The sequence below is a fragment of the Cibotium barometz genome, chromosome 32 (genome assembly GCF_041138505.1).
Source record: "Cibotium barometz isolate CiBa-2024 chromosome 32, ASM4113850v1, whole genome shotgun sequence".
Lineage (NCBI taxonomy): Eukaryota > Viridiplantae > Streptophyta > Polypodiopsida > Cyatheales > Cibotiaceae > Cibotium > Cibotium barometz.
In genome coordinates this window covers 25,584,544-25,595,610 of record NC_141077.1, presented here as the reverse complement: position 1 = coordinate 25,595,610, position 11,067 = coordinate 25,584,544, and the positions used below count along the sequence as shown (strand labels likewise).

At 42.6% G+C, this 11,067-nt stretch overlaps 1 protein-coding gene across 1 annotated transcript in view; it reads right to left on the bottom strand.

Annotated features, from left to right (window-relative positions):
* Window positions 1-254: 254 nt before the first annotated feature.
* Window positions 255-11,067, bottom strand: part of LOC147620015 (GPI transamidase component Gpi16 subunit family protein) — a 42,628-nt gene continuing 31,815 nt past the window's right edge. The window contains exons 3-5 of the mRNA XM_086772145.1: window positions 3,820-3,987; window positions 1,096-1,276; window positions 255-747 (exon numbers count right to left, since the gene is read on the bottom strand). Of these exons, the coding sequence (XP_086628271.1) occupies window positions 596-747; window positions 1,096-1,276; window positions 3,820-3,987 (501 nt within the window). The 3' untranslated portion in view covers window positions 255-595. The remainder of the gene's footprint in view (window positions 748-1,095; window positions 1,277-3,819; window positions 3,988-11,067) is intronic.

Sequence of the window (11,067 nt, the reverse complement as noted above, 5' to 3'; positions counted from 1 at the left end):
AATTCCTTGAATCGTTTAATATGCTTATATTGTTACCAGATTATTTTCTTCGTGGTAAAACCCTACACATCCGTGTAGCTTCTATACATGCTTCGATACTTTTACTAAATCTCTCCCCCCAAAAAATTTAATAAATAAATAAAGCAAAAAAAGAGCCCAAATACACACATACCCCACAAAGTAGATACATAGTGGACATTACTGCTACAATTGATGATAGATATTATACTTTCCTCTCTCTTGAACATATGCAATGGATAAACTCTCTTTCATCCTTTGATTTTGTTGGAATGGTAAGCCTTCATTAGTGATCCAACCAATGAATATGCACTAAATCACTCATGAAACCTGCAAAGCAACAAGTACAAGGGAGGGGGGGGGGGGGGGGGGGGGGGGAGTGTGTGTGTGTGTGTGCGCGCGCGCGCGGGTGCGTGTGATGGGTGTGTTTCTTTCTCTCATTTAACCAAAACTGCGTATAATGTATATCCAGCTGGTCCCTTCCGGAACCAAGTGTCACAAAATGTTGAAGTGCATTCGTGCCACTTTTGATGATACTAACCCATGTTTGGACTACATGAATTGGCATGTTTGTACACTAAGAGTTGGCGATGTAATAATTAACAACCACAGCAATGGCTGCAACAAGAACAAACTTAAGTAGTCGTGAAACTTTTGAAGGAGATGCTCCTCTGTTTCTTCCCATAAGCCTGGAGAGCAGGCGCTCCAACTTGCCCAAAGGTGACACTTCTGTAGTCCAAATACATGACAATGTACAAAATGTTTTAGGTTCTCCTAATGGCGTGTCAGTCAGCTTTTGGTCCCTTAATGTGTGTAGTAAACAAGGGCATCCAAAATAAGATGTTCAACATATCTTCAACAAATGTATGCATGTGCTTATGTACATGTCACAATAGCCGTGTATATGGGGACCTAAAACCTTTTACTAATAATAAAATAATCAGATTTTGTAGAATAAATTTAAAGCATGCCTATAAAGGGGGTTTCACTTTTGTAGCACTCTCCTGGGATATGGGTGCACAAATTACAATATAGGATAATGCCATGCACCTAGTAAAAAAAACATAAAATTCTTACCTCTGCTGTTTGCCAGTCTCTCTTCCTCCCCGATTCGGCGACGCAAAATATTCAGCAGTGACCCAAAATATAGTGCAAGGACCGTGCATGTCAAAGTAATGACATTATAGGGCATACTGAAGTCTGGAGTAGCCAGAGGTACCAAGAGAACTTCTGTATAAACTTGCACTGACTTCTCTCTCTGCAAAGGGAATGAAACATAAATGGGTTTTAGTATCTATATAGGATTTTACATACAAACACGTGCATAAATGCATGAGTGAGCGAGTGTGTGAGTGAGTGAGTGAGTGTGTGCGCGCACGTGCGCATGCGAGCACTTTTTTTTAGTGAAACCATTGTCTCATTAGAAAAAACAAATGTATATTCATAGCTGTCCCAAAGTGGGGCAGCTACTACTCAGTTTAGAAACACTGGGAAAACACTTCTAGTTGCTGGAAGGAAAGGCCTCCCACTTCATGAGAATCTTGGAGGGATTGTAAAAGGGCTCTCCAGAAGTAAGCAAAGAGCCGGACAGAATCTCTAGAAAAGTGCAACTAATTCCGAGCATGGTAGAGGTCCACAATGCCTAGAATCTAGTCCAATCAAGGAAGTTTGTATAATCTAGTAGCGAAGGAGAAAGGCAACAAAAAAGTCAGAACATTCGCCTGAAATGCCTCCCAGGAAAACAAGCCCGGAGATGTTCAGACAAATCATCAAGGAAATCCCCAAAGTGAGAGAAATACCAAAGAAGGTGAGGCCTCGTTTCTGTAGGATGGGAGCAGCACCTACAAGATGCCCTGGCAATATGCCTTCGTGCCAAAAGAAATCCCACTGAGAATACCCCAACCAGACATCTCCATAGAAACAGTCGTTGCTTGAGCAGCAATCCACTCTTCCAAATTCTTTTCAATGCAACTTTCCACCAAGCAAGAGATTTTGACATATGCCAGAGGCAATTTACATGATCCTTAAGCCATGGGAACGGTAAGAGTAACCTATATGCCTTGGCCGCAGACAATTGGGAAAAAGGTACAAGAGTACATCCTGTAAGCTGCCTATCAAAACACCAATCTTGAAGTCTTTGTCTCCTCCAGCATTGGAACTGCAGTAATTTCAGCAGGCCTTCTTTCCATGAGCATGGCAATTGTCCAACATTCCAACGTAAGTAAAATTGGCGATTTTAAAATATTCCAAAACATTTGAAAGAATTCCACAGTCAATCCATCCCCAATTGGAGACTTCCATTTGCCTAGACATTTTATAGCATCATCGAATTCTTCATCTGTGAAGAGCTCAGCCATATTGTTAGCCTCTTGCCATGTGATCGCAGGCATAACCTGTTGTAAGAAAAGTTCTCGCACATCAAGAGCCTCCCTCGAAAGTGGGAGAGGGACAGCGAAAATGCCAAAAAAGTATTCACGGAAAGCATCCGCAAACTAAGTTTTTGTGCATGTCCAAGTACCATATGTTCTTTGGACTCTTACAATGCATTGTTTTTGTCTAGAAGTATGCAAGCCTTTGGAAAAATATTTTGAAGAGCAGCCTTTGTCAAGTAATGGCTTTTGTCTCACCCTAGTTTGCCATTTACTAAGCTTACATTCATCATTACGGCGCAGACAATTTTCAGCTTGTATTAACAATTGTTGTTCATCATTATTCAGCTCTCTAAACTAGCTGATTTCATTGTACTCTTGTACTACAATTTTTGCTTGTTCTATTTGTCTTCTATCCTCTCCCATGTACCATCTTCCATAGTCTTGTATCACATCTTGCATTCGTTGTACAAAGCTGAACCAAGCAATATCTATACCCTCTTGCATGTGCATGTGAAGGGGATGAGCATGCGACAAATAACTGTTGTTAATTGTAAGTAGCCTTTTATGAGGAAACGGACAGTCATTGTCAGCCATGCCAAAGTATAGACCAAGCCATACCAACGAATGATCGGAGAGGCACAATGTGTGATCAATCCACATTTTACATGTGTATGCATCATACTGAGCAACATTTAGAAGATACCATCTGACCAAGCATGCCCAAGAATGCAAAATAGCATTATGATGAAAAGTATAACCCTTTGAGTTGTGTCCACAAATCACATGCATCTAAAGAAGTCATTATCTAAGTCCAATCTTGCTTTTTCAGAACACATCATGTGAGAGTGATGAGAGGTGTTATCATGAAGCCAGGCAAATGATTGAAATCCCCTGTAACAAAGACATTTGAAATCCATGGATGCATTGCACCACAAGCCAACAACCATTTGGATCATTGTAAGCTAGTATAGACTGTAACTCACGCGTAACCACTATAAGGGTGCCAGAAAAAGCCTGGATTCCTGCATAGAAAATATGATATCTAGAGAAGACTCCTTGTCTTTGAGCAAAACTGTGTAGGTTATGTTCTTGCAAACAAACCACATGGGGATGCATAGTATTTACATATGACCAAAACAGCCTCCATTTATTTACATCACAAAGACCTTGTATATTGTAAGTAAAGGTGCGTGCACACACACTCACTCACATACATACATACATACATGTGCATGTATGTATGTATATAGACATACATACATGCATGCATGTGTGTGTACACACACGCACGCACACGCACGCACACACATAATTAAATAACACACGCAAGCTGCATGTTGAAGCAAGCAGGATATGATTTAAAGGCACAACAATTCTCACCAATGATACCACAACAGAAAATAAAGCTCTTATGTCTTTCCTATGGTACCTGAAATTCTTGAAGCAAGGGTGAATCTTGAGCAGTGTCGGAACTGCGAGAGCTGGCAAGCTGGTGGTATTGCCTTTCACTGTGTTGATACGGGAAGCTTAACAGTGCAGATGGAAGATCGAATCCTTTATTTGCATCAGGAGGATGCTCATCGATGCGTAGAAATCCCTGCAAGTGCCGTTGGACTTTTAGAGCGCATTAAAATAGCTGTTGTCTCATTACCGCATACTGCATATAAATAGATGTCAGAAGAAATGTCCTGCTACTAGTCTGATTTTCAGGCTTTTACGCACACAAGCTTACATGCTAAAGGTGTACGATCTTATACATAATGGAAAGTTCAGTTCTTTTCCAAACTCAACAAAAAACAATGTACCATTTTGACTCCATGAAAGTCTACTCACAAAGCTTCAAATCATCAACTCCAGCATGCCATCAAAACAGTTGGGACTTGGATTGCAAGTTGCAACAACAAACTTTCGTATAGTTCAATAACCCATTGAAATTTCCATAGGTAATGGGATAAGCAAAACACCGTATTGTGGAATCTTTTACATGTTTAAGTGAGCCACCAACACAACTGCTAGTGAGCCCTAGCCTCCCCTTCTCAAACCATCGATGGATATCAAAGCACAAGACCACAGTATCTCTGGTCATGCCGAAGAGACACCACAATCTGGTATTACCATTTGGTACACAAGATTCTACAAGAAAGATCCCACATTGTTGGAGGATTATCCGATGGCATGACCCACTTTGTCATCAAGCTAAGGAAGAGGGGATGCCACATGCATCACCTTACCAATAAGAGCAAGGCCCTGAGGCCGGACGTCAGGCACATTCATTGTGAGCCCTTATCCAAGGACGAGTAACTGGTGTACCGCCAAGGGATAGTCAATGGCGTGCCCGTCCCGCACATGTCAGTGTGATGCCCGTCATGCACCACTTGTAACCCTCATGTATGGTGTAAACATGTCATGTCGTCCCAAGCACTTGTAAGACCACTTAGTGGGGTGCCCATCATCCTGTCAAAGTTATTTGGCAACACTCAGTGTGTGCAAATCTCAACTTTGAGTACTAGCAACACCACACGTTAGGGGACATGGATAATTCTATGAATGGAACCCTCGGCAGCCTTTTGGCCACCCAATTTGGGGGCCAAGGTACCCATGGCCCACAGAGGCAACCATCATGAGAAATGGTAAAAAGGGGTATTTTTTCCCCACGACTCACAAAGAGGACAAGTTGGGCTGCATAGTCCCTAGCCCACACCGAGGATGGTGTGGGCACTTATAAGTGGGACCAGTTTGTAGCCAACTTGAAAAAGTGATTCCTACTACCACACTACCTCTAGAGACTCGACACAGAGTTTTGAGGCCTGCGTCAGAGCCCATTATTGAGTTTGCCAAAATAAGGTCACTCCCTTGACCTTGCACAAAATGCAAAAATGAAGTACAATAATGGAAAGCCCAAGACCACCCACCCTCCCAAACATAGTTGCCAGGCATTTCATGAAACGCGTTTCATAAAATGTTTCATTCACATTTCATGTCTGGCCACTTTTACGAAACGCGTTTCATACAGGGTCGTACATGGAGGGGGTGCCAACTCCCAAAAAAATTTGTATACAATACCTATTTTACGCTAGAGTGTTGTACAAAACATAGAAACTACCCCAACAATTGTTGCCAAAGTTGAACCCATAGAGTCTCCCCACCTAAACTAGTTATTAGTTTTGTCATTTGCAAGACACTAGAGGGTCAGCCATCTCGTGAACCACTCCTGAGCTCAAAGCTCAAAAGGAGTGGTTCTCGATGCATTGGGGCATCCCGTCACGCAACGCTCCAAGAAGGCCACCTCTTCTAGTCTCAACCCTGGGAGTTGTTGCCACAGTTGAACCCATAGAATCTCCCCCACCCGAACCAGTTATTATTTTTGTAGTTTGCAAGACACTGGAGGGTCAATCATTGGGAACCACTCCTGAGCTCAAAGCTCAGCAGGAGGGGACTCCTGGCAAGAAAGAGAATCTCCTTAAGTGTCGTGACACTTTAGGACACCCCTATAAAGCCCTCATTTGACCACCTAGTACACAAGCTAACAAGCAAGGTTAGTGCATATACAAGGGTGTAGGGAAACTCACCTCCTAACCATAGATTCCATTAGGAATCACCCCACAGGCCAAGCCAGTTAGCCCTGGCGTCCCATACCACCAGAGCCTATCCCAAGGGACCTTCGGGAAGACCGCAGTGAATTGCCATGTCCATGGCAGGAGTCCAGTCCAGGCACAAACCAACAGCTGACTCCATGACTGCATGAATCACAACAACCCATAAGTCACATATATAGTGAGTATTGCTTCTATAAATAACAATCCACTTATAAATAGCAACAAGTTGAGAGGGAGGAAGGCACGGTGGGCAAAGCATATGCAGGACTTTGATATGGAGATTCAGTATCAGAAGGGTAGTTTGAACCAAGTTGCAGATGCTTTGAGTCGGATTGGAGAGGTGAATCTTTTGAGTTTCACCGAGATTAGTATTGACTTGTATGATTCCCTAGGAGGGCTATGTTGGACCAATGGGCATTTCAGTTGGTATTAGAGCAGCACTTTCAGGCAAGGAGATCCATAGTTTTAAACCAGGACTCAAGGGTCGTACCACCTCTTAAGGTGGCTAGTAGTTAGTACTTGATCCGGAACGGATTATTGTTCCAAGATGATTATTAGTCATCTAGGTCTCTGGTAACTAGATCAAGACTTAATAAGGGTATAAAGATTGATGTGGCTAGAGATTTCTTAGCAGATAAGCAGGAGATGCTAGTCAGTGCACGGGAATCTATCAGGAGTGCTCATGATAGAGCACGGTTTTATGCTGATAGGAAGTATTCACCGAGGGAGTTTTTCGAGGAAATGCTTGTTTATCTATGGATACCCAAGAGTTCTAAGACGTTACAAAAGGGGAAGGTTGGGAAGTTGTGCCCTAGGTACTTTGGACCTTATCGGATCCTGAAAAGGATTGGTGAGGTAGCTTATAATTAGAATTGTGAAAGTTCATCCAGTTTTTCATGTGAGTAGACTCAAGGAGAAACTAGGAGCTGAGGATAATGTGGTTACACTTCAGAAGTTGGTAGAAGTTGAGGACTCGTCCTTTGTTCCACATGAGCAAGAACTTATACTTGATTTCAAGGAGAGGAAGCTTAGAAATAAGATGATCCTTGAGTGTAAGATCAAGTGGAAAGACAAGGCAGTGGAAGACTAGACTTGAGAGACAGTTGCTAGTTTAGAGCAAAGATTCCTTGATTTTGTTTTCTAAAGAGGAAAGGTCTTAGGAGGGGAAGTATGTTATGTATCTAACACTAATTCTCGAGATTAGGATCTAATCTGGTCAAGGTTGGGGAACACAAGGATTAGGGGAGGCCATATGCACATTACGAGTGTTTATTAGTAGTGATAATCCATGGTTACGACTAATCCATGGTTACTGGCTATTTATAACTGGATTGTTATTTATGGCAACAGTAGTCACTATACAAGTGACTGATGGGTTATTGTGATTCATTCAATCATGGAGTTGGTTGTTGGTCTATGCCTAGACTGGACTCCTACCATGGACATGGTGATTCAAAGGCAGTCTTGCCGAAGGTCCCGTAAGACAAGCTCTGGTGATATGGGACGCTAGGGCTGAATGACTTGGCCTGTGAGGAGTGGAACCCTAGCCCCTGGATCGGGGGTGATTCCTAATGGAATCTATGGTTGGGAGGTGAGTTTGCCTCCACCCTTCTATATGTACTAACCTTGTTTGTTAGCTTGTGTACTAGGTGGTCCTATGAGGGCTTTACAACCCCGTCGTAGTCTTGTTTGGATGTAGCAATACCAAAGACATCATTTCTCGGCAGCTTACCCACCAAACACCAATGGACAGAACAGTCACTAGATTTTGCCATGGAATGAGTCTACAGGTTAAGTTCATTGCTCAAAAGACAACACCAATGGGCTTTACAACCTCGTTGTAGTCTTGTTTGGATGTAGCGATAGCAAAGACATCATTTCTCGGCAGCTTACCCACCAAACACCAATGAATAGAACAGTCACTAGATTTCGCCATGGAATGAGTCTACAGGTTAAGTTCATTGCTCAAAAGGCAACACTTTCCATCACATGAAGTTGATATGCAATTTCTTAGTCACTGGGATGATAACTTTTTGTGGATCACAAAGACTGTAACAAATTTGGTCATCATCAAGGCAAAACAAATAGAGCTTTACAACCTATCATTTCTAATCTACAATCCAGTAGTCCTAATAGTATAATCCTTCCCATTACCGTTGATGTAGTTGGGACTAGCGATGTGAATGAGATTTCTCACGAACATGCACAGGCAATACCACATACATGAGGCTTGCGCACATTCCGACACACTCACCCCCAATAACTTCGTCACTGACCTTAGCAACCAAAAGCCACACTTCCATGGATACCAAAGTGCAAGAACACAATACCGCTAGTCATTCCCAAGAGGTGTCACAATCCGACATCACCATTCCGTACACAAGACTCTCATGAAATTGATGCAAGATTCAGCAAGAAAGATCCCACATTCTCGGAGGATTATCTGATGACATTGCTTACGTTGTCATCAAGCTAAGCAAAAGGGGATGTCACGTGCATCACCGCACTTGGCTACCACCTGGACATGCTTTACCAATAAGTGCAAGGCCCTGAGGCCAAACACCAAAGCACATCCATTGTGAGCCCTTGTCCAAGGACAAGTCATCAGTGCACCACCAAGGGGTCGTCAATGTCTAGCACATGTCATTGTGATGTCTGACATGCACACACTAGTAACCATCATGTATGGTGTAAACATGTCATGTCATCCTTGCCAGTTATTAGGCCACTTGGTCGGGTGCCCGACGTTCTATCGAAGTGATTTAGCAGCACCCGGTGTGTGCAAATCTCAATTTTGAGCACTAGCAACACCACACTTTATGGGACAGATTCTATGTGAATGGGAACCTTGGGCAGCCTTTTGGCCATCCAATTTGGGAGCCATGGTGCCCATGGGCAGATGCACATGGCCCAAAGAGGCAAGCACCCATGAGAAATGGTAAAAAGGGGTATGTTTTCCCCGTGACTAGCAAAAAGGACGTCGCCCAGCTCCCTACACCCCTATATAAGTATGCGCATCATTCCATGTCCTCCATCTCTGAACCTTTCACACATATCAGATGGAGCCCCCAGCCATTTTGGCCTCATATGAAGGAGCATGAGCATCAGTATGTATTGTTTAACCAGATCTGTCAGAGATCAAAGCCAAACACTAGGAAAGCAGCCCGAAGGCTTCATGCATTGTTAGTTTCAGAGTTGCCATGAGAGAACATTTCCATGGACTTTGTAGTTGGATTGCCGAAGAGCCAGAGATTCCAGAATATTCATATTCTTACAAATGTTGATCGGTTGAGTACGCAGACCCACCTTATTCCTTGCAAGTCTGATGCAGATGCTCAGGAGGTGGCTAGGCTTTTCACCCAGAGATGTTCCGCTTACATGGACTTTCAAAGAGGATCATCTCGAACAGGGATACCAAGTTCACTGGAGGATTTTGAAAGGCCTTGTTTTATGATGTAGAGACAAAGTCACACTTCAGTAGTGCATTCCATGCCTAACTAGATAGACAGATGGCTGACAGAAAGCATGAATAGAACCATGATCACTATGATGAAGTGTTATTGTCAGTAGCATCAGACCCTTTGGGAGGAATTTTCGCCGTTGGTGGAGCATGCCATCAATAACATTGTGCAGGCATGACGAAGAAGATTTCCTTTGAGGCAGTATACAGTCGTCTGGCCGTCAATCCAATAACCTAGGCTCTCAAGACATCCATAGGAAATTATGGAGCATATCAGGAGGTTCAAGACCTGGACCAAATGTTGCGGCAAGTATGGGAAGAAATACAAAAGGCACAAACATAACAAGTCCAAGAGGCTCACAAGCATCGTCTCGAGATAGTACCTTCAATGAGGAAGGCTGGGTTTATCTCAAGATTCAAAAGCAAAGACTCAAGCAATTCAGGGAGGTTGCTTCCAAACTAGCTCGAAAGAAGAAAGGTCCATTCAAAATCATCAAGAAGCCAAAGACATAGTATTCCTCTTGGAGTTATCGAGCAATTGAATGATGCATCCAATGTTCCTTTGAGAAACCTTGTGATAAAAGTGCAAGCTTTTGTTTTTCATGCCTTTTCTTCTTGATTTTTTCTTTCCATGCACTTTTTTCCTTACCTTTTTGTTTTACATGCTTTTATTTTTGCAAGCTAAGGTCAATAATGTTAATAAGTGTAATGTCCAAGTTTCCCAGGGGCCCATACATTAATATGTGTAAATCCTTTTACTCACAAGAGACCCAAATAGTAAATAGTCCAGCCTTTTACAATAAACTTGTCCATGCATTATAATAATGAAGTAACACACAAAAATGTCATGTTTTTAGCTTCCAATCAATCCAATGACTTGTCATTACACGGGGACACATCCTGCGTAATCCATGAAGCCTAAAGTGATATGTCAAGCTTGATTTATGTCCCTCAACACCCACAAAGATGTCCAGCGTGCCAGAAACCAATCCTCAATGACCTCCCATTCCCAAAGGTTGTCCAAAAGTCCATAAATCCTCAAAAATCTGTAAAATACTGATAAATGCTAGTAAATCCCGTAAATCTCGAAAATGATGACATCACCCCCTCTTCTAAGCAGTTCTCGTCAACTGTAAGAGTCGTCGTATAATCCAAAAGTCCAAAACCATAACTTTCTGTAAAATCCCGAGGTCCAAGATCAAGTCCTCCATAATCCAAGGGTCCTCAACATCCACAAAACACTAGACAAGAGGATTGATCACGCTGAAAGTGACCAATGCAAAACCATATCTCCACAACACGGATTCATATTCCTAGAAAACAAATCCGGGAGTCCATTATGCCAAACAATAGACCTCTATTCCGTACTTCAAGAAGGAAGTCCATGTTGGGATTTGGAGTCGTATGTGTGTGTGTCCATCACCTGTGTCCACCAATGTGTAAGTGTATAGGTGTGAACACCCCTTATATGTGTAAGTGTGTGTGTGAACACTCACTTATGTGAGTGAGTTGGCACCTCTTGTAGCCGCCTAAGTGTTTGTGTGAGTAAGCAACGATGTCATCAGTTAGTCATGTGTCATTACCCCATGGTTTGTGTGTTCAAAAAGATAAGGCATTTTAC